This window comes from Perna viridis, chromosome 15, assembly GCF_037379345.1.
Source record: "Perna viridis isolate PV_CMFRI_1.1 ecotype Kerala chromosome 15, ASM3737934v1, whole genome shotgun sequence".
NCBI lineage: Eukaryota > Metazoa > Mollusca > Bivalvia > Mytilida > Mytilidae > Perna > Perna viridis.
The window spans coordinates 7274604-7300059 of NC_142459.1; the positions used below are offsets into that span (position 1 = coordinate 7274604).

At 32.7% G+C, this 25456-nt stretch overlaps 1 protein-coding gene and 1 long non-coding RNA gene across 4 annotated transcripts; one reads left to right on the plus strand and one right to left on the minus strand.

Annotated features, from left to right (window-relative positions):
- Nucleotides 1-6276: 6276 nt before the first annotated feature.
- On the plus strand, nt 6277-17352 carry LOC148596751 (uncharacterized). 3 transcript variants are annotated; one of them, XM_088562817.1, is made up of 2 exons: nt 6277-6403; nt 12379-17352. In XM_088562817.1, exon 2 carries the CDS (start codon nt 12383-12385, stop codon nt 14060-14062), a length of 1680 nt encoding a protein of 559 aa, XP_088418943.1. In that variant the 5' UTR covers nt 6277-6403; nt 12379-12382; the 3' UTR covers nt 14063-17352. The 3 variants fall into 3 exon arrangements, with proteins under 3 accessions (XP_088418943.1, XP_088418944.1, XP_088418945.1); XM_088562818.1 differs by lacking the exon at nt 6277-6403 and adding an exon at nt 8829-8924; XM_088562819.1 differs by lacking the exon at nt 6277-6403 and adding an exon at nt 11479-11497.
- Nucleotides 17353-19913: 2561 nt separating this feature from the next.
- LOC148596752 (uncharacterized) lies at nt 19914-25332 on the minus strand. Its single transcript, XR_015919198.1, has 3 exons — nt 25262-25332; nt 24219-24380; nt 19914-20477 (listed from the first exon to the last, which is right to left on the minus strand). It is a non-coding gene; the product is annotated as an uncharacterized LOC148596752 (long non-coding RNA).
- Nucleotides 25333-25456: the final 124 nt, after the last annotated feature.

The window sequence follows — 25456 nt, forward strand, 5'->3', positions numbered from 1 at the left end:
ATTTTCTTTTACACATGTTACTAAATAAATATAAATAAATGGGGAACAAAATCATTTTGTAATATTAAATAATGTGACTGACTGATTTTACAATATTGCAAAATGATTTTTTAATATTACAAATTCATTTTCTAATATTACAAATTCATTTTCTAGTATTACAAATTCAATTTGTAATATTACAAAATGGGTGATGTTTTGTAATATTACTACATGTACATGTAAATCAGGAATTTGTAATATTAGAAAATGAATTTTTAATATTACAAAATGTGACTGATTTTGCAATATTGCAAAGTGATTTTCTAATATTACAAATTCAATTTTTAATATTGCAAAATGTGTGATGTTTTATAATATTACTAAATCAGAAATTTGTAATATTAAAAAATGAATTTTTAATATTACAAAATGAATTTCTAATATTAAAAAAATCTTCTAATATTACAAAATATTGATTTTTGTCTACTTTGGCTTGCAATAGAAAATATGTATCGCTCAATATCACAGCTTTTATTATAGCAATATACACTATCGTGTGAAAAGGTGGGCCATAACACGCTAAGATGTATACTATAGGCTACATATAAATTTAATAACTGTACAGTAAAACACTTCCATACAACATATAGGTAGCACTGAAAGGTATTAAAAAATTCATGCACAAATAGGATTGAAGATAGAAGACGGTTAGGCTAGTCCAAATACTGAAATAGTACAACCATATTTTAAGTGAAATATACGTCATGACATATTCAAGTCACATGACACTGACGGCACTTTTCTCAATTTGACCAATGAACAGCTTGAACAAATTAGATACTACAATTCATAAAGAAACTACATCTATATATATTAGATTTGATTTGATGTGTTTTCAAATTGATAAAAATATGGAAACATGTTTTATGTGAAATTACAAAGAAGAAATTATTTGGAAAAAATATTTAGTGGTAGGATTAAAAGAAAAGGTGATTTTTGTCTTTAAATAAAATATAGCAATATGCACTGTTATAGAAGTATCATAGTCTATTTATGGTAAATTGTTTATATCTTTTCTTAAGATTAAGCCACAAAGCATTATGTACAACGTCTTTTCTTTAATTCCGATTTTCGCTAAGTGAACACAAACAATAAAGACGAGATAAATTATGTAATAAAGAACAAATGTCCATTTGGCTTAGGATTTAAATACAAATTACTTTTGGTTGACACATAGTGACGATTTGACCCTAGAAACACTTTGTTATATTTTGTTTCATTGGTCAAGATTTTGATTGATAGTTGACCAATTAAATAAATTTTGATTTTTATTGGTTAATCATTTCTTCTGGCTAATCTGATATAAAAAGCTATGTTCCTACGGTGCCGCATCCTACATGCATGCATCGAGGAAACAATAAATTATAAAAAACTTATTTTAAGTTTTGTATCATTATTTCAGGTATGTGTATTTTATATTTTTATTCCCTACTTGCGGAGCTCGGGATACAGCCATATTTTATCCTGTTTTTGCAAAGTTACCTCCAGTAAGAGCAGGTATAATTTCGAAGTCTCTCTAATCGATGTTCGGATTCGGGTGCAAAAAAAAAGAGGTAACTCGAATGAAAATGGAATCCCCAGCAGACAAACACAACGGTGTTTCTAAAATTTACAGGGTGTTTCATTTTGTTGATAGGTTACATAAGAATGATTTTCATTTGAATCCCAGGTAACGAAAATTTACGGCAGGGTCAGTAGAACGAGAAATTTCCTTTTGACATTCGAGATTTTCTAAAGTATCGTCGATATTGGATGGAAAACCTTACGTGTTCTGAATAGACACCTGCTCCAAAGGGAGATTTGTTTGTTTTTGTTTGTTGGGGTTTAACGTCCGAGCAGCAATATTTCAGCTATATTCAGACGATGAACATGAAATTGATGATAAAATGAACAATAATGATGAAATGAAAAAGGGATGGGACACAAGGACAATGGGGTCAACAATTTTTGATTGCCACTGGAAATAGGTGGGTAGGGTCGGGCAATTTAGCCTTCTGTGGCGGAGCCCTATGGTTCCTACTCCGGGAAAATACCACAGTAGGGTTCTTTAACGTGCGAGGAACTTGGCATCTTTCCCAACACGGTGCATCACTATGGTTTGCGGTCAGGTTTTCCGTATTATAGCCTGACAACCCCAGCATGTAACACACTAGGGGTACCCCATTCGACCACCTGGGGAACACATCCCAGTTGCTCTGTGGGCAGAGCGCCCTAGCCGCCGCTAGGGTTCTGAGCACTATTTAGTCGCCTTTTACGACAAGCGTAGCGCTGCTGCAGGCCTATTATTTTAACCCCCGGACCTGCACGGGGCCCAAAGGGAGATAAATGTTGACAAAATGCTGGTCCGCAAGTCAGGGATTCCCTAATTGGGGAGCTCGGGGTGCAGCTAGATTTTATCCTGTTTTTGCAGAGTTACCTCCCGTAAGAGCAGGTATAATTTCAAAGTCTGGCACGAGACCTCAATTAATTTTCTGGCATTTAATACCACACAATAAATTTTATATGATGTTGGGGCCAAAGTAATTCCCCTATATGCTATAGGATCTCGAGGGTCAGCTGTAGATGATTTAGGAATAGGAGTAATCACAACTTTACTCCAGATAGTTTTTTACCAGACTCAAAACAAACATTAAAAATACGAGTTAATGCGTTCAAAGCAGTTTGATTTTTTTAAAATTCAATTTGAATCTGATCTATACCAGGAGCTTTCCAGTTTTTTGATGTTCTTAAAATATTAAAAACCTCTTCTACAGAAATAATATTATCTAAAAAATCATCATTTACTATAATTCTGGTTTAACATATTACAAAAACTATCTTTCCATGTATTCATAACAATATCTTTATCGTCACTTATTGACCCATCATTCAAATTTACTTCCATAGGGATAACAGTTTAGAGGGTCTAAATCAGCCAGAACAAAGTTATTAATGATATCTACGTTTCCCATATTCACAAACAAATACTGTCCGGACGTTTTTGCAAGCCTTCAAACCTTCCACAAATTTTCCCGGTCTTTTTACGTCCTTTGTCTCGACCAACTTACCACCAAAACCGCCAATACAGCGCCTCGCAGATAGATCAAAGATGAAGTTTGGGTTAAGGGAGATGCCGATCAATTCTCCAGCTGATGAAAGACAACAAATACTCAACATAAACTCTAAAGGACACAGTTTTGATGCTCTGCAAAAATTCAGGTCGCCATCTTATTTCAAGGGCAAGAATTTAACATAAAAACATGTATTTAGACACATGGTAGTTAGCTGACAGTTGGTAAGTGATACGCGTGTATATTGCGCCTGTAGTGACACTATACAGATACTGAGTGAAATTATTTAATATGAAATATACTAGCGGTATACTTGTACATGTATGTATAGTTCATTTTTGGTATCGAAGTAATGTTGTAAAATCCAGTACTGACCAAGTGAACCGAAGACGAGAAATATGAATAAAATTTAAGCCTTATACTCATGTAGATACAATTGTAACAAATAATTAAAAAAAAATGATAAAATTCCGAGCTGAATGGAGATTTAAGGCTCTTTCCTTACTACACTTTTGCATGTATAAAATTCACGCGAATATTTCTATTTAAAGATTAGACAGCTCAACTATAAACATACAAATTACCTTAACGATTAATTATTTTCATTGTGTGATGTTTGGTACAGATGCTCATTTCCTTTACATCACATGTATCGTACATGTATAATTCATAGCACAATTAATTTGCGCGCTGTGGATTTGAAATATGCAGCAGATAGATCACGCACTGAGTAATACCATTTATAATCGAAGTACTCTCTGTTTTCGATAAGTTGCATGGGCTATGTATACATGAGTATAAAGAATTTGTGTTTATATCGAGTGAAAAATAAAGCGGAATTAGCGAGAAAACAACAATGCAATTTTTAGAGATGCCTCATTGGACACCCGGTTAATATAAGTTAAGTTGCAGAGTTTTTTCATCAGGAAAACAATCAGTTTTGATCTACCACAGTGTTTTAGTGTAAATGTTGCATAACAAGAACAATGGACATTTTACAAGATTTTTTTTAATATGTTTTGGGGAGGAAAAAATTTGTCACGCAAAATCTCTGACATAAAAGAGTTGAAATCAGGGAAATCTCCCCTATACCGAATTAAATTGTTCAGATACTTTAAGACTTAGTCGAGACTATTCGAGACTGGTAAGACTGCTTGAGACTGGTCGAGACAAGTTAAGACTTGTGAAAACTTGGTCGAGACAGGTTAAGACTGTGTCAATACAAGTCGAGACATTGTCGAGACTAGTTGAGACTAGTTTGGACAAGGTGAGACTCGGTCAAGTTAATCCAAGTATTTTTCAGACATATTTAGAAAAGTTAGTACAAGTTAGAACACAATGTACCCTATTCAGCCTTATATAACTTAGTAGTGGGCCGGAGGAACTACTGACACAACTCTGTATATTCTCTACTGACAGAACTACTGACACACAACTCTGTATATTCTCTACTGAAAGAACTACTGACACACATCTGTATATTCTCTACTGACAGAACTACTGACCCAACACTGTGTATTCTCTACTGACAGATATGGAAACTTCAAAGCTTATATTGAACTGTCAGTAGTCTGATATCATACAACACACAATTGCAAACTGCAGGAAAATCATTAGTAAATGGTGAAATATTTAGAAGTTAAACACTTGTTTTAAACTTGCCTACCTTAAAGGATTTGTAATACTAAGTGCCTTCTCACAAATTTAAGGGACTTACCATTTCTCTTTTTATTTGGGGAGGTATCCTCTGAAAAAAAAAACAACAGTAGTTATGTATTTCTGAACCTCCAAAATTGAAATTCATTAAATAAAAAACATTGATCATTCTTTCTCATTTCTTTAAATGACATCCTCTATAACTAATGGAAAGCTAATTGGTCACATACAGATATGTTTTTTTTTGCATGCAATACTCATTAAACTAGAAATAATTTATAAAAAGTGTGACTTTGTAACAAAAACCAAACAAACCATAAGAAACACATAGAACTGAAAAGTCTCCTAACATGAAATTAAAGGTGAAATTGATCATATAAGACCCATCAGCAAATTAAGTTATGGTCTTTTTTTTTTTAAACCCCTTTTTCATTCAACATATTTACACATAAAATATTTGAGCAATAAAAAGACCCCCTCTTTTTAATTGAAACCTTTTTTTTGGGGGGGGGAATATGAAAATATTCATCCCGGCTCCCCCCTCACCTAATTCAAAACTGATGAACAAAAAGGATTAAAGATGACTCATTTCAACATTCATTGAATACTCATTATAACTAGGAATTCGTCATGATTATATTGGCAAAGACCAGGGACTAACCAGGGACTCATGGGCAAATCAAAACACTTTGAAAAGGAGGGATGCCAGCCGAGGTGCCACAAAAAAGGGAGATGAGCTAATTCATTATTCGCCATCTTTTGTCGATTTTACTCACGATTTTGACAAATTTTCCAATTAAAAGGAGGGGTGCCCACCCATCTGCACCCTGCCTCTGGATCCACCACTGGGACTTTATGTCAATTTGATATACACTTCCTGCACAAACTCATCAAAAATACGTGAATTCGGACCTTTGAAAACTGATTTTAGGTATGTATAATTGTGTAATATATTTTTTCACGGTTGCCATTTTAAAAAGATCCCGCCAAAGTATTTTAAATCACTTCCTATATACCAGTATATATATACAGGCGTGGTGCTGGAACAGGTCTGTTTTTTGGAGTTGGAAGTTATGATTGGGTCTATTTTTTTTGTGCTTTCCTATGTGAATGGGTTGTAATTTCTGAGCTGTACTATATCAAGGGATCATATTTCTACAATTTAAATGTATAATTTATTGCTAAGATAAACTTTCCTATTATCCCAATTATTGAATTAATAAGTGTCTTCTCTTAATTCAAATTGATGTGGTAGAATATATGATTGGGTATGTATTTTGCACTGCAACTTATATGAATGGGGCGGATTTTCTTGCTAGACAACTATATAAATGTGGGTGTTTTTCCAGCTCCTGCACTCCCATAACAAAAGTGACCACCCCGTGGCGTGGCTGAAATACCAAGTTAGATTAATATACGAAATGGACAGTGTGCTCGATAACGTTGTGTTATTCAGAATTTCACAATGTTTAAATATTAACGCATATTTAACTGTTTGAAAAATACCACTTAAAGGTCAACCAATCATGTGTAATCTGTGAAGTTCTACCAGGAAGTAAAAAGATAACATTCCATACCATAACAACAGGGCGTTTTCCTCGTTGACGTTCAAAGAAGTTAACTTCGTGCTAATTGGGAATACTGACCAGTAAAGAGTAAGATTTACTTTTCCATTCAGCTTTTACTTCAGTTCATTGTACAATCTTCCTATATTGTCCGTACTTAATTATTTCATAACTGTTGATAAATGTCAAGGGTCAAACTTTAAGACTGTACTAAGACTAGGATTTTTTTTTGGGGGGGGGATATCAAAACAAAATAAGTTCTGCCACATACATTCGTCTATAAACAAGTATATTCAAGTACCAGTCCACATATAATTCAGACACTGCCTATCAATGGTATAGTTGATTCATGGTGTAGAATCAAAGTACTCATGTACTGAATCAATTTATATCGATCGTTTGTATGCCTCAAATAATCGTCGTATTGCAAACTTTGCAAGAGTTACGTTCTTGATTTGGCTTCATTTGGTTGATTTTAGTGGGAGATAAATGTTTGATTTTCTATAAAGTGATCCACGCCTGATACCCGCAACTCTAAGCGCCGACGCATTTCATCAACGCCAAGTCGGTATTAGGACACCCGAAGAAATTCAAATAATGACTGTGGAACCTCTTTGATTGATAAACATGCAAATATTAAAATATTAACTATAAATTGTGATGGCATATTGAAAAAAAAGCTAACTATCCTGAATTTATAGATTTAGTAAACTGTTATGGTTTTATCAGCATTTTGGAATCTAAGACTGATGATTTAGATAAAATAAACATACCAAGGTATAATTTTGTTCTTAAAACAGAAAACCGTTTAATAGAGTTAAATCCGGAGGTATTACCTTTGAATATAAAACTGAATATGATAATTTTATTTAAGCTGTAGAATCTGAAAGTAAGCTTATCTCATGGTTTAAAGACTCAAAAACTTTGTTTAATATAAACGATGGTGTTATTATTGGAAATGTTTATAGAACTCCTGAAAATTCTTTGTACAGGGCAGAGAATTCCTTTAATGAATTAGAACAAGAATTTTTGAAATTTTCTCAAAATTTTCTCCTAAATGGATATTCCAATGGAAGAACTGGTACAGATCGTGATTTTATGGAAGTTGTGAATGATAACCATAGTCCTTTTGATAATATAGTAAACTACGCTAACATGTTACCTCAGTATGATATTTGTACATTCGAAATAGTATGGACTCTGTAAAAACAAATTATGAAAATCAATTGTTGGAGTTTTGCAAAAATAACTGATTTAGTCTAAATGGTAGAGTTAATGGTGACAAAAACGAAATTTTTACTTGTAGACAATCAAGTGTTGTAGATTATTGTATTTGTTCTGTTGATTTTCTACCTTATGTTGGTACTTTACATGTACTAGATTTCTCATCATTGTACTCTGATGCCCATTGTCCCATTTCTTTAGCTCAATATTTTACACCTGCGTATGACCTTTACAAAGAGGGTACTATAAGTGTTGACTGTAATTATAAGAAAATTTAAAAAATGGGATAATGATAAAGCAGAGGAATATAAAGCATGCATAGATGTGTCAAAAGTAAATACTATGATTCTGCATTTGAGTCGGGTTGATACAGTTGCTTTGACTCGAAATGACGTCAACGAATTAGTGTATGATATTAATAATATTTTGATTGAACCTGCAGAACATTTATTTGGTTCATACTATCCTCAACATTCTACTGATGAACGCGACAACCGCAAAGAAAGTAAGCCTTTGTTTAGTTAAGAGTGTTGGGAAAAGAGAAAAGCTTTCCTTGTAGCTAAGAGACGTCACAAGTGTAATAGATCTTCTTTACACATGCCTGATCTGAAGACAAAGGAAAAAGAATACAAATATAAAATAAACAAGGCAATGATTACACATCGACGTGAAATGAGAAAAAAAGCTTAAAGCACTCAGAAGTTGTAAGGAATATTAGGAATATATTAAACTCAAATCGCACCAGAAATGCTCCGGAAATTTCCATTGATTCCTTGTTTAACTTTTTCAAAGATTTAAATAGCGTCGATGACGACAAGGTTCAAACTCCGAATCCGCATAGCGATGATGTAGATTCAAATTCAGTTATCAGTGATGAGATGTCTGGAAATGAAATTTTAAAATGTGTTAAAAATTTAAAAAATGGTAAAGCCTGTGGCGATGATTTAATAATTATTGAGTATATTACAAATACTTGTCATATTCTTATGCCCCTACACATCATTTTTTTAATATTGTATTTAATTCTGGTATAGTACCAGAAAGTTGGCTAGATGGCAATATTATTCCATTTTATAAAAATAGGGGAGACAAATCAGATAAAAAACTATAGACCCATAACAATTTTTAAGGTGTATGGGAAAATTAGTCGCATCAATTTTGAATTTAGGCTAAAAGCCTTTTTAGAAAATTATCTTTCACTTAATGAGAACCAATTTTGCTTCAGACATGGTTATTCAACTACAACATTTTTACTTTACATTTGTTAAATGAATTGCTTCAAAAGACAAAAGAAGAAAAAACTCTGCCTTTATTGATTTTGTCAAGGCCTTTGACACGGTTTGGCGTCCTGGTTTATGGACACAACTGCTAAACTCATCAATTAATGGTAAGATATTTTATGTTATTGTTAACATGTATAGAAGTGTAAAATCTCGTATTTTTAATGGTAGAGAACATTCAGGTTATTTCCCTGTATTATAGGTGTTAGACAAGGAGAAAACTTGTCCCTTGCACTATTTTCATTATATGTAAATGACTTGGAAGATTTATGTATAGTAAAAACATTATTGGTCTGAAAAGTATGTCAGATGAAATGGAAGTATTTAAGGACTTCACATACTTAGGCTTTTTTTCTCTAAATCTAGTATAGCTTTCTAAAAGCCAAAAAAATATAGTGCAGAGAAGGCCACCCGTGCAATGTATGGCATTTTTCGAAAGGGAGATTACATTACTTATCTATTGATTGTCAGCTAGATATGTATGATACAGTTATTAAATCCATATTACTCTATGGTTGTGAGGTGTGGGGGCAGGGAATAATTCCGTGGTAGAGAGAGTTCACATTAAATTTTGTAAACTTCTGCTAAATGCAAATAATTCGACGCCAGGTTTCATGATTTATGGGTAGCTAGGGAAATATCCGCTTGATATATGCATTAAACTAAGAGTTGTCAAATATTGGGCAAAACCTATTAAAGGGAAGGAAAGTAAATTACATTTCATTTTATACAGACTTTGTCATAAGAATTTCAATAATAATTATATGTGGCTTAATTATGTGAAATCCATCGTAGATAATTGTGGTAAATCAAATGTATGGAATAACGAATTTTTTACTAGAATATCCTGGTTAGTTATCTCATTAAAACTAACACTTATAGATCAATTCAAATAAAATTGACAATCTGACATTCAAGAGTCGCCGAAAGCTCTGAATTATAGACTTTATAAAAATAGTTTTGAGTTTGAGAATTATCCAATGATTTTACGAGATAGCAATTGTATCACTCTTTTTAGATTTCGAACCACAAACCATAAGCTGCCTATAGCATCTGGCAGATGGAGCCGCATTTTTGAAAAAAAAAAGAAAATGCAATATATGCAACTCTCAAGAAATTTGTGAAGAATATCACTATATTTTACATGTACATCTCTTAATGAGGAGAGAAAACTTTATTTGAAATAAAACTCTAGAAAGATATGATAATTTGAAAAAAATTATTCGGGAGCGTTTATGGTTTTATTATCAACTTGGTTCTGTATATTTTTGGCAAGAAAAAGCATCAATATCCGGTTTGTACTTGCATTTTCAGGAGCTGAAAAACAGCATAATGGCAGCTTCATTTGCATATACTTGTAAATGTGTGATTGAGAGCTAAACCAGTCTCGGAAAATATTTGCTAGTTTCGATAATTAAATACAAATCGAATCATAGATTTTCCAAGATATGGTTGGCATTATAGTCTGCAGTATGGCGTCCAGATGTTTACGAAAACTACGTAATCAATATTACCCACAATTTTCGGGTCATAAAAATTGCGAAACAAAAACGGACCAAAACGAAACGAAAATAATCGATAAAAGAAAGAATCGAAACGAATCAATTTAAAAATGAATCAAATCGTTATAAAAACATAATTTAACTAGACCAAATAGAACAGAATGAAGCGAAACTAAATGAAACAAAAGAAATCCTTGAAGACGTTTCGCAAATATAAGGACCATAATGTTAACCAGTTTCGGACAATTCGACCCAAAGACATTTCGGACCATGACAACCAATAATTCCTCATGAATGCCGGACATTTCACCTAATAGACATATCAGACCACGACAATCAGTAAAATGCTTTAGGACAAATATATATCATTACAAAATTTGCCATACTTGAAGGTTATAAGTATAAAATATCAAATCAGAGTTTATAAAAATTATCAAAGTTGTTTTAAATTAATGTTTCTTCGGGAGCGTTAAAAGGTTTCACCTTCATCATATTACCAAGATAAGCAATATGCCTTATTCTAAAAAATTGGGAATATATATATATATATATATATATATATATATATATATATATATATCACATTGTAGTTTTGGGGTTGTTTTTGGTTTTTGTTTTTGTTTTTTTTGTTTTTTGTTTTTTTTTTGTTTTTTTTTTGTCAAGCCACTGACACAAGGCGTTTAGTTTAATTTATTTTACCGGTAACTCGATATTGTGTTAAATTTCAAACAACCTTGCTTTTTAAATATTTTCTTGTTTTTATGTTAGCATTTTAATTTACACAAACAATTCCCTGTCATTGTTATCTTCATTATGTCTTTTTATATTCAATGAATCTTAATGACATATTTTGAAGTCAGTTTTCTTGTAACTCTATTGATTTATTTCTTTCTGTTTAATTATTTTTCGTTAATGAAAAATGAAAATATTCTATACAACCTTTTATCTTCACATTATTGCCTGAAAAATAAACAATTGTATGTCTCTGTCTTTAAATAAAACAATAATGTCTTGGCGCTATTCGACTAGTTGTTTCTTGTCGCTTTTTGTCACTTCTTGTCGCAAATTATTGAGACCCGCAGGCATACGTCATCAATAGCGTCGTCTCGTCTGTCTGATAGGTACGTATATACAGGACCACCGCTGATTTAAATCCCTTACTGTGCTGCATCATGTCTGTAAGTCATACGAACATTTGTTCTTCAATAACTTGTTGAGTTACAAACTTGATATACATGACGGTTGTGCCAAATCAAGACATGTCATGATAGTACTTAAATTTGAGATTCCTGAGAGTTTAAACCTGTGTCCCGTGTTATCACAACTAAGAATTAGTTTTTGTAACGTAGAACGCGACCAGGGGCTTGATATACATGTACATGTACGTAACTAAGGCAAGGTCTAGAGGCTTAGTATTTTGACCATCAGTATGGAGTAACTTGGCTGCGAAATCGTAGCTTTTTTTTTTATTTTGCGATCTAACGTTAAGAAAATACAAAAAAAAAATAGAGCTACGTTTCGCAGCTAGGAGTAACTAGATACGCTAATGTAACCCCTACACTACACTCCGTGACTGGCGTGAGGCTTAACGCACTGTATGGAAAGTCTAAACTCATTCAAAAGTAGGGATTCGGCGCAGGAAAAATTCTTTTGTTTTTTGTTTTTTTTTTGTTTTTGGTTTGACCACCAATATCAACACAAAAAAATATCCCCAGTGCCCAAATCCCAGAAGATATTATAATATAAAGGTCTAGAGGCTTAATATTTTGACCACCAGTATGGGCTTAAACTGGATACGATAATGTAACCCCCCACCAATACACTACGCTCCGTGAGGGTTAACACACTATGAAAGGTCTGAACTCATTCAAAAGTCTATTAAGAGAAAAACATTTGGTAACAAGCTTAATCCATTCTGGGATTCGGTGCTGGAGATTTTTTTTTGGCTTTGATCACCATCAAAACAAAAAAAAATTATAACCATTGCCAAATCCCAAAAGGGATTATAGTAATCTATATGTAAAAATTTAAATCCTATACTTCTCTATTTACATTACAGTAAAATGGCATCTGAAAGCTGCAGCATCTGCCTGTTACTAGAAAAAACCAGCACTCCTGAAGTATGGTGTCCACAATGTGAGGATTTCCTCTGTTCAACATGTAGTGAGCAACACAGAGTACAAAAAGCAACAAGAGACCACAGCACCATATCTTATGAGGATTACCTAAAATTACCATCTTTTATCCACAAAGTTCAACTTGACTGTGAAGAACACAAGCAAAAATTTCAATATTACTGTAGGTCTCACGATTGCGTTGTCTGTTATAAATGTTTATTGCAATATCATAAAAAATGTGAGGACGCTCTACCCATAGATGATGTGATCCGCAATGTAAAATCTTCAGCCATTTTTGAAGATGTTTGGATATCATTAAAAACGACTCATCAAACTTTTTTGACCGCGATCACTGAAAGAGAAGAAAATGTGAAAATACTGAAAACAAAGAAGGAAGAATTATCAACAAATGTAAAAAAGAGAACACAAAGTCTTATTGATCAAATAAAGAAACTAGAAAACAAAACACTATCAGAGTTAGAGTCAGTTGTAAATGAAAATGTAAATGAAATCAAAGCCACCACAAAAATCCTGGAATCAAATAAAAGAAAACTTGGTGAATTATTGGAACAGGAGGAACTCATTAAGAACCACGCATCAAATTTTCAAACATTCACCGCAACAAAACAAATGGAGAAAAAAGTTCAAGAATCAGAAGAAATCTTACACAAATTATCTGAAAAAGGAGCCATGGATAATACAGACATAGAAATGAATGAAAACATTACAGCAGACGACACAATTTTTGGAATAAAAACTCTGTGTGACATTAAAATATCAAAAGAAAAAAATAGAACCTCCATAGACATAAATAAACCAAACAAAGGTCAGGCAGAGGTGAAGACAAGATTCCCCAGACAACTGACACTTAAACAACAGTTTACAGTAAATCAAGGTTGGTGTTATGGTTGTTGTACGCTGCCTAATGGACTCCTGGTGTTGACTGATGGGTCCAATGGTGTAGTAAACATACTACACAGTAATGGTCAACACAAATCATCAGTCAGATTTAATGGAGAATCAGGAGCAGTACAGGATGTAACAGTCATCAATGAGAACCATGTTGCTGTTTCTAATCCTGGCCATAAAACAATCTCCATCATAGATGTAGACAGGGGTAAAATCATTAAAACACTAAAGATAAAGAGTGAAGTCAGAGGAAGTACACATAGTGATGGACATTTATACTTCTGTGTACCTCAGGTAGGAATCCGAAAAATTAATATAGAAACAGAAAAAATAGACAAACTCCATGATGACCAGACTGTTAGTGGTGGTTCATATATAGACACAGATGGCAACAGAATATGTTATACCTGTCCTCACAACAACAACGACACAGTTACTGTCCTGGATTCTGATCTCAGAGTTATCTTTACATTCAAGGATCACAATACAATGTCATGGCTTCGGGGAATATCAATGGATGAAATGGACAATGTTTTTGTGTGTGATTATAACAAACATAATTTATTACTAATTTCAAGGGATGGAGATAAACATGAAGTTGTAGTCAGTGGAGGTGATGGGTTGTGGCGCCCTGTGTGTGTACATTATGATAAAGTGACCCATCTCCTCACTGTTGTTGATAGAAATAATGTGGTCAGGATATTTACTGTATATTGACTTTTGATGGAGAATCAAAACTGAGATAAACAAATAATTGAGATTAATTCGATTTCAAGGTAAGAAAACATGTTTTATTTTTTACATGTAGGCTTTGTTTATCTAAATAAATTTTAATAATATCAGACATTTCTACCTTTTTTCTTAATTGGCAGACATAAATAAACAAACATTTGTTCATATGATAATTAACTCGATTAAAAGAAAAGAAACACCATTTATTTTTTGGGTCTCCATTTTCAGAAATCTTAACAATATCTGACAGAATTTTAAATTTTTATTCTGGTATAAGATTACAAAAATATGATCATTATTGACTTATTAAAAAATCTTTCAAATAGTACAGAAATGTCATATTGAGTACAGTGTTAAATGAATGATTTTTAAAAAAAATTATTTTACATTTTTTTATCAGTCAGTTTTGGTCTTCATCAAGATTGTCAAGTACATGTATAGTCCAAGTCACCTCAGATTGTTTGCGGTTTTTTGCGTTTATTTTTTGTAATTACTCGACGGTTCCTTTCAAAAACTTGCCATTGTATTCATGTCGTTCCCTTACAATTATTTTTCGTTCTTACCTCCGAGATTGAAAAAATTCAAAATTTATTTTTTCTACGAGAATTTTGCATTGAATGTATTGTTTATCCGCCATCTTGTTTCTATGGATATTTTGAAATGTTCCCTATTATCTCACAATTAATGATTTATTTGTACCCAGTATTTAGGTCTTTAAAAATTACTTTCTTTAAAAAAATAATAAAAAAGGTACAGTCATGTAATGTACATGTAACATTATTTTAGTCATGGTTTGAATTAATTTAATAGACATTTTTTGGCAACATGTGGTCTTATACATGTAAGTCTTCCTTTCTTCGACTAAAATGGATTTTCTTTTAAAAGAATGATTTATTTCTGAACTTTTATTATCTTTTTTCTTGAAATATGAATTACGTGTACATATATATTATTGAAAGATACTACTAAGGACATTGAATTACCCTCAACAGTGATAACATGTACTTGCAACTTCAATAATAAATAAAAATATCTTCAGTTAATTGATTTAGGTATAAAGGTTGATATTTTTTGTCAGTTGTTGTAAATGTATATGTATATGTATTTGATTTTATATATTTAGCACTAACAGGGGCAGATGGAGGGGCATATAGGAAAATGTTGAAAAGGGGGAGGGGTGCCACATTATTATTTGCTCATTCGGATCCGTAGATAGCAAAAAAAAAATTAAAATATTCAGGGGGTGGGGTTACACCCTGAACCCCTTGATCCGCTACTGTAATCATGTTAACACTTATACATGTATTTTATAATTAGTTCAAATCTAATGAAATCTGACAATTTAATAGGAAAATCTTATGTTGAATGATGCGTATGGTGAACAATGCCTGTTTGTATTTTATGACTAACAAGACCATTACATGTACATGTAGTTTGAATGGTGCATGTAGAATGATTTGGTGTTTTTTTTTTTCTCTTGATGGACTAGGACAATATTAATTAAACAAATTCAGTTTTAAAGGTAAATAAAACATGTCTAATTTATAATGATTTAATTTATCAGAAATCTTTATAACAATATCAGAAATTTTTCCCCCTTTTTTTTGTATTTTCACAAACATGTTTTAATTTACAGACTTAATTATCTTTAATGACTTTTTTACTATTTTATTTACATGTACATACATGTAATACATTTTGTAATTAACTTAATTAAGAATTATAGTTTATTTAGTAAAGTGAATGATTTGTTTGAAATTATTTTATATTTCTTTATTAATAAGTGTTGGTCTTCATCAAGTTTTTCAAATACATGTACATGTATCTAGATGTGTCATCAGTGAAAATCTGTTCACTTCATTGTTTTTGTACATGTATATACATGTGGTTGTATTTATCATATTCACGTTTCTAAATTGGATTTAGTCATACTCAAATGATGTAAAAAATATTTGTTATTTTGTCATTAATATCATATATACATGTACATGTATATTCTTTTAAAAGACTCTTTAAAACAATGAACATTTTAGAAACTGTAAACAAATATTATTTATTTTAGTTATGAATATTATGAGTACATGTACATGTATGTATCCTTTTAATGACTCTATAAAAATGAAACTGTAAAAGAAGTAGTTATGTAAAAACTTGTACTATATTTTATTTTTATCTACATGTATGATTTGAATTGTTTTACAAGACATTTCGTCTTCAACTTTTACAACTTGTGATATCCTACAAAATTTGTACATGCAAGTCAAATGTATTTTTTTTAAAACTTTTTAAATACATTTCTTTATGTACTGTACATGTTTAAATCCTTCTCAAGTTACATGAATATTCATATTTTTTTCTTCAAATTTGAAATATTTCTTACTTAAACTGGAAATTATTTTCACTTATTGTAAATACTAGACTATTTGGATTCTTTTTTTTAAGATGGAATTATTTTCTCAGGTGAGAACTTTCGTTTATGTAGAACTAAGCTATCAAAGGTTTTTCACCTGTACATGTATTATACATTGTGTCTTGATTATTGTATGAACTTACACTTCAGGTTGTTGAAGAGTGAAATTAATAACACTTTTAAAATACATGTACATGTAGTATTCATTTGTAAATATTCAGTTTCCTGATTATTTTAAAAACTTACAGTTAATTATTTAGTTTAAATAGAGATCCAGTCCAATAATATTAATAATTCTATAGTACATTGTATTACATTGTAGTTCTAAGGGAAATAATCCATTTTGCTTCCATGTCAATGCTGTCCACCATTCATCAATAGTAGGATTTTGTTTCTGACAGTTTGAATTATCAAGATTTTTTTCATAGTGGGGACTTATCTTTTTTTTTTCGTTGGTTTGTTTTTGTTTTTGTTTTTGTTTGTTTATTCTTTTTTGTAGACTTTATTACAATATTTTAACAACATTTACCACTTAAATGTTTTGTAATTTTATTTAATGCTATAGAAGTTAAAGTTCTAATGTTACAAATGCAATAACTTAATAATACATGTATGTCAATTTTGATCATGTATCAATCAGATTTGCTTTCAATTCAAAATTACTGTGAAACATTATCAAGCCATCGCAGTCCTCCATAATTAGTTTTATTTAACTTTAGAAGAGAAGAGTTATTGCTTTTGAATTTTTCATGTATCCAGAATTTTACTTCTAATCCAAGCAAGTCTGAAATTTTTTTGTGTAAAGAGACTTGTAATAGTATTCACACTGCTGATGTAAACAAAAATAAAACATATTTTACGAAAATCTCTTTTTGTTTGCACTTAAGGGCTAGTTTTAATGTCCTTGCCTGTCTCTGGCCATTTTCTGATGATGTTCCCATGAGGGGTTAATTTTGCGCATTTCCAACACAATGGTATGAAGCTTGGCTTTCACTCTAGTGTCCATGAAAGGTTTGTTTGTTTGTTGGGGTTTAACGTCCGAGCAGCAATATTTCAGCTATATTCAGACGATAAAGTGTGATCTTGATGTTTTGTCAAGATGTGTCCAATTTATCGCTACCATCTGATGATATGTTTCATGTCTTCCTGATTGTATCTGCTAAAGAGGTCCATGTTGGAGACCTTATTAAAGAGAGTTTCTTTCAGTTTCACTAGTATAACAACATTTTACACTAGAAAAGTTTGAAACAGATAATTAACTGCGGTGGAATAATAGTCTCATGCTCTAGTCAGTTCGTTATTGTTGTCTTCTGTCGAATAATGGTATCATTCTATAGTCAGTTTCATCATTGTTGACTGCAGTGAAATAATGGTACCACGCTGTCTTCAGTTTCGTCATTGTTGTCTGCGATGAAATAATTGTATCACGCTGTCGTCAACCGTCGAGTACTGGTATCACGATGTCATCAGTTTTGTCATTGTCTTCTGTGGTGGAGTAATGGTATCATGCTGGCGTCAATTTCGTCATTGTCGGCTGGTGGAATAATGGTATCACGCTGTCATCTGTGGTGCAATAATGGTATCATGATGTTGTCAGTTTCGTCATTGTTCTCTGCGGTGGAATAATGGTTTAAGCTATAGTCAGTTTTCTCATTGTTGTCTGTGGTCGAATTATGGTACCACACTCTCATCAGTGTCGTCATTGTCGTCTGCGGTGGAATAATTGTATCACACTGTCGTCAGTTCATCATTGCTGTCAATGATAACAGCTTGAGTAAAGATGAATAAATCTTATAAATGTACCTCAAGATGACATACCCATCCTTAAAAGAAAGGCTTGGATTGATTGTGGGGGTTGTGCTTACTGAGGAATAAAGGGCAAAACAGGGACTTTGGTCAAGTTCTTTTCCTGTCTAATAGCTATTAAAATTGAGATCTGTATCAAGGTTGAAAAGCGTGTAAAAGTTTGGTCCAACTGTTCATGATTAGACCTCTACATTCTAATCAAGCATTGTCCTGAGAAGCATTTCTTTTGCTTAATATGAAAGTAAGACACAAACAATTTTCTTTTTGAAGGGGGCTTGGATTTAATGTTGAGTTAATTTTTGCCCAGGCACGAAAAGTATTTCTTTTTTCAGCAGCAGCCGTAGTTAAAAATTGTACTTGAATATCTACATTGTTATGGGATGGTGGAAATATTAAACAATATTAATATTTTTTTCAATAAATGACTGAGTAAAATACTTTTGGCTAAAATTTGGAGTAATCTTTTTTTTATTCGTAACAAACCAAGCCTTCCCCCTCAGTACAAAAATGGTATGTGCCTAACAATTGGTACAAGGAACATGGACCTATAGCATGTGAACTGATATAACCCCTGTGCACCTCCACCCCCATTACTCAACCAAACTATGATTTTCAGGTACCCTTATAACTCCCATTTCCGAATCTTTTTGTCGCCAAGAAATATACTGAAGAATTTTTGTATTTTTGACTACTTTTTATACCTCGCTGAGGCACAATTCAATTTTTCAGTTTTTTATTATTCTACGCACTCCTTCTTTCTTCGTTTTATGCTGAATTGGTGATAAACAATAATCACCTGTCATAATGAAGAGTGATTCTGCTATAAACACAGAGAAAACTCAAATGCAGTAAAAACATAATAGAATGGACCATATCATTTATCTGCTAGTCTTTTATAATTTTCTGTCCAAAAAAGGAAAAATTGATAAATAATCCATTACTGGTAAAAACGTGTATGTGATAAACAGTATATGTACAGCCATTTTAATATTGCCCTTGTTATCAGCCCTTGATTGATATTGACTGACCCGCCAATATCAAGATCTCGGGTTGAAAAAAAAGGGCAATTAACAAGGCCATCATTTAATATTTGTAAATTTCCATTGTAAAGTAATAGGGAAATATTGATTCATAATTTTTTTTCTGTCAATGCTTGAGAAAAAAGAAGAGAAAAAAATAGCTAAAATTTGGAAAATTACTTTTCTCCAAATTATCCGACCCCACCCCCTTTCCTTTCAGTATTAAAAAAGATTCAGTGCATAACCTGGATACAGTGTTGGGCTTAAATTTTCTTTGGGTTGTATAAGAAGTTTTCAAATATAATCATTATAAATATTAAAAGAGAATTTGAGTGAAGCTAAAAAATGGTCTAAGGGAGGTAATTCAAGAAAGTTTTAACTTCACATTTAAAAAAAGTTTCTTTGACACAAAACTAAGATGGTTTCATATACACTGAAACCTGTCTAAACCAAACACTTTTTAAAGATCATTATGTCAGTGTAAATGTACATTTTGGATCCTTAGAAAACGAACCAGAGATACTAGTCTTAACCGAGCCAATTTTAAATTTGAAATATATATGTTTTGATAGATTTCTCACTATTTAATGTTAATAAAATAATGCTCATAGATAAATAAATATTGTGACATTCCTTCATCAGTTCAGTTTGTGCCTTAAGCAGCTTAAAGCTTGTCATAAAAAAAGAGGGTTATTCTGGTCTTAAAAAAGGGAGGGTTAGGTTGGTCTTCATAAGAGAGGGAAAGGCTGGTCTGAAAAAAGGTTAGGCTGGTCTTAAAAAAAGAGGGTTAGTTTGATCTAAAAAAAAGAGGGTTAGGCTGGTCTAAAAAAAAGGATTGGCTGGTCTAAAAAAAAGAGGGTTAGGCTGGTCTAAAAAAAGAAGGGTCTAAATATATTTTAGAATACTCAAGAGGTCAAGCTGGTGTTACATTTGTCTTTAATATGGGAGAGTTGAAATCCATTCTGGAAGATTGAAGAAAAGAAATTCTATGGTAGGTCCCCAGTTGCTGAATCTACTGATGATGATGAAATGCCATAATCTCAAACAGCCCCATGCACATAGTACTGGAAGATGATATATACACAGTCAAAATGAACATGAAACAATTGAGATGAAAGCAGACTTTGATTCCATATTCTTCAACACCATTAGATATATAAATGTCCTGAAAAAGAAGAACAAGAATAAGAACGCTGTACTTCCATGCCTAAAATATGTAACAAGTGAACGAATGACCTGAATATCTAATACTAAACACTAATCTGTTATAAGTGAACTAATGACCTTAATATTTAACACAGAACACTAATAAATTACGATGAAATTTTAATTCTTATATCTACAACAGAATACTTAAACCTGTCTTAACTGAACCTGAATAACCTGAATACCTGTCTATAACAGACACGTTTTAATATAAAGAACCTTAGTGAGCGTACTAATATACCCAACACATACACAAATATGACTCTCAAATTAAAAGTATTTGAAAAAAAGAAAGTTCAGAGGCCTTAGTTCATAGCAAATCTCAACATAACATAAACTTGATCTGTAACTCATCATGATACATTGTAAACTCACATACCAAACATCAGCTCAATATCTGAGAACATTGAGAAAAAAAGTCCTAAAAACTGTTGATTTAAAAGGAATTGCTAATTCTAAGGCCTGTTATTTTGGTATAAGTCAGCGGAGCAGAAAAAAAAACTTTTAGATACTCATCATAGTAGAGTTACATACCAAATATCAGCTCACTATCTAAGCGTTTAGAAAAAAAAGTCCCAAAAACTTTTATTTTTGAGAATTTGTACAGTCCAAGGCAAGTAATTTCGGTAAAAATCAGCAGAACAAAACCTAAACAAAATCTGTTTATCATGATGGTAGTCTCACATACCAAAAATCAGCTTAATATCTGCAAGTGTTTAGAAAAAAAGTCTGGAAAACTGATGATGGACTGACAGGTCAAAAATATCATACCCTTCACAACTTGGTTGCATGGGGTATAAATATCATAATATCTGTTTAATTGTACCAAACAACTGTCTATAAGGAACTAATTTTGAAGTCTAAATTCTGTTAATACACTAAACTAATTAACAAGAGACAGAAATACTACCTCCAAACTCAATGTAACACAGACAGACAGACTAACATGAGATGCACATGACTAATTAACAAGATGTATAAAAACTACCTTCAAACTTTAAGTGTGACAGACAAACAGACAGACTGACATGAGATCATTTTATACACATGACCAAACAACCTAATGTATAAAAACAACCTCCAAACATGAGATGCACATGACTAATTAACAAGATGTATAAAAACTACCTTCAAACTTTAAGTGTGACAGACAGACAGACAGACTGCCATGATATCACAGTTCACACTTGACCAATTAATCAAATGTATAAAAACAACCTCCAAACCTAACATGTAACAGACAGACAGACTGCCATGATATCACAGTTCACACTTGACCAATTAATCAAATGTATAAAATCAACCTACAAACATTAAGTGTGACAGACAGACAGACACGAGATCACTATACATAGTTGACAAATTAACAAGAGAATAGAGGTATAATAATCTAACGTGAAACAGACAGACAGACACGAGATCACTATACATACCTGACGAATTAACAAGAGCCATAGAGGTATAATAGCCTAACGTGAAACAGACAGACAGACACGAGATCACTATACATACTTAACAAATTAACAACAGCCATAGAGGTACAATAACCTAATGTGAGACAGACAGACAGACAGACACAAGATCACTATACATACTTGACAAACTAACAGGAGCCAAAGAGGTATAATAACCTAACGTGCAACAGACAGACACATGATTACTATACATACTTTACAAATTAACAAGGGCCGTAGAGGTATAGTCACCTAGTGTACAACAGACAGACAGACAGACACAAGATCACTATACGTAATTGACAAATTAACAAGGGCCATAGAGGTATAATAACCTAACATCAGACAGACAGACACGAGATCACTATACATAATTGACAAATTAACAAGGGCCATAGAGGTATAATACCCTAACGAGTGACACACTGATTGATTGATTGATTTTTGGGGTTTAACATCCAAGCAGCAATATTTCAGCTATATTCAGATGATGAACATGAAATAAATGATAAAATGAACATGAAATGATGATGAAATGAAAAATTGGATGGGACACAAGGATAATAAAGTCAACAAATTTTGATTGCCACTAGAAAAAGGGGAGGGATGGGTAAAGTCGGGCAATTTAGCCTTCTGTGGCGGAGCACAAAGGTTCCTACCCCTATCGAATACCACTTCAGGGTTCTTTTACGTGCAAGGAACGTGGTCTCTTTCCCAGCATGGTGCACCACTGTGGTTTGCAGTCAGGTTTTCTGTATTATAGCCTGACAACCCCAGCATGTAACACGCCAGGGGTACCCCATTCCACCAACTGGGGCACACATCCCAGTTGCTCTGTGGGCAGAGCGCCTGGCCCCGCACTAGGTTTCTGAGCACTATTTAGTCGCCTTTTACGACAAGCTTAGCGCTGCTGCAGGCCTATTCTTTTGACACCCCAACATCCACGGGGACGTGTGACAGACAGACAGACACTAGGTCTCTATACATACTTGACAAATTATCATGAACCATAAAGGTATAATAACATCAAGTGTGACAGGCAGACAGGCAGGAAATCACTATACATACTTGACAATTAACAAGAGCCAAACGAGGTATAATAACCTAACAAGTGACAGACGGACAGACACGAGATAACTATACATACTTGACAAGTTAACAAGAGCCTTAGAGGTATAATCACCTAACATCCGACAGACAGACACACAGACACGAGATCACTATACATAGTTGACAAATTAGGAAGAGCCATAGAGGTATAAGGTAAAATAACATCAAGTGTGACAGACAGACAGACAGACACAACAGACACAAGATCACCATACATTCTTGACAAATTAACAAGAGCGATAGAGGTAAAATAACGTAACGTGCGACAGACAGACAGACAGGAGATCACTATGCATACTTATCAAATTAACAAGAGCCATGGAGGTATAATAACATAACATCCGACAGACAGACAGACACGAGATCACTATACATTCTTGACAAAATAATAAGAGCCATACAGGTATAATAACCTAACGTGTGACAGACACACACACACACACAAGATCACTATGCATACTTGACAAATTAACAAGAGCCATAGAGGTACAATAACCTGACGTGCGACAGAGAGACAGACACGAGATCACTATGCATACTTGACAAATTAAGGAAAGCCATAGAGGTATTATAACATAAAGTGTGACAGACAGACAGACACACATGAGATCACTATACATAATTGACAAATTAACAAGGGCCATAGAGGTATAATAACATAAAGTGTGACGGACAGACAGACACACATGAGATCACTGTACATAATTGACAAAATAAACGACAGCCATAGAGGTATTATAACATAAAGTGTGACGGACAGACAGACACACATGAGATCACTGTACATACTTGACAAACTAACAAGAGCAATAGAGGTATAATAACCTAACATGCGACAGACAGACAGACACGAGATCAATAAGTATAGTTGACAAATTAACTGTCAGAAAAAAAATTACTGAAGCTTCATCGTTGGTATTGAAATAACATCCAACTATGTATTATGCAGATCATATTACTTCAAATGTCATATCTCAATTATATATATTAAGGTTTGCCACGAAAGCTGTAGAATAAAATAAGAAATAAAAATCCATTTACCCCTATCATGATACAAATATACTGGTCTGTTTTCCATAAATGGGAGTATAAGTTTGTTTAAAGTAATGTAGATATACTGAAGAACATTTACATACACTGTATGTCTGCATTACTGATGCTTCTTCGTGTCCATGACGAAGAATTTGTCTTGCTATCCAACTATTGGCCCTCTTCAGAGGATACAGCTAACAATCATATAAAGGCCCAAAGTCCCTGAAACCTTCAGGAATATGATGCAGCAAATGTGTAGTCAAGTTCTGTAATTTAAATTAGAGTATTTTCATTATAATTACTTGCCATTGGCAATAGAATATGTGTACATGTACATACTTTATACATGTATGTACCAGTATTTAAAAAAAAACACAATAGGCCTGTACAAGTTTGTATTCCAATTTCTAAAGAAAAACATTCATTAAAACATTTTTTTTCCATTTATTTTTTAATACACCTACTGTGTATGAATTGCCATACATGCATTTACAATACCAAATACCAAAGCAATGTTGTGTATGAATCAATAGATGTGTGTTACATACCATTGAAAAGCTGTGTATGAACTATGAATTACCACACATGTAATTACATACTATAGCAATGTTTTGTATGAATCTTCTTACATTTATTTTCATACCATAGCAATGTAGTACATGTATTTATATACCACACTGGCATAAAGTCTATTACCACAGATATGGTTTGTTGTTTTGAATCCTCAAATGATAGACTGTTTTGAAATTATCAAGCTTGGCATATTACAGCACAAGCATATATCACAGGAATTGGGCAATATTTTTTGTTTCAGCTATAATGTGATTGGGTCTGAAATACATGTACCGGTAACCTCAAAATTGATTCCAGTATTCATGGATTACATTTTTAAGAAATCAACTTAAGAATGGGTGTAATTTTTATGAATTTATAGTTTTAACCTTAAATTTATATAAATCAAAAGCTAAGAATCCAGAAAATACTTTTACTTACAGAAAACTTGAAAAGTGCATAACTTTGCTTCTAAAATAGAATTTTTACATACTTTATTTATGATATATTAGAATTGGGATGCTTTTGAAACACAAGTGGAACCACCGTTCCTGTTTTCCTTAGATGTGACAGTCTGTGCTGTGTGAATGCTTACACTATCTTCTTATCTGTAATGTCAATGGGAAATCTCGTTCTAGTAAGGTCATTGCAGTACTTGTGTCTCTAATGAAGGCAGTTCTTCTCTACTAATGTTTGGCTGAGCCAGTGTTCTGATCACACCAAACAAATTGAACAGTGTTGACTCCCGTTCTTTGCCAAGTAAATCTCTCAAGCACCATGCTGCTACATT

Bases quoted from the DNA above. Each gene is read 5' to 3' on its own strand.
- LOC148596751 (XM_088562817.1), top strand. From the start codon at position 12,383: ATGGCATCTGAAAGCTGCAGCATCTGCCTGTTACTAGAAAAAACCAGC.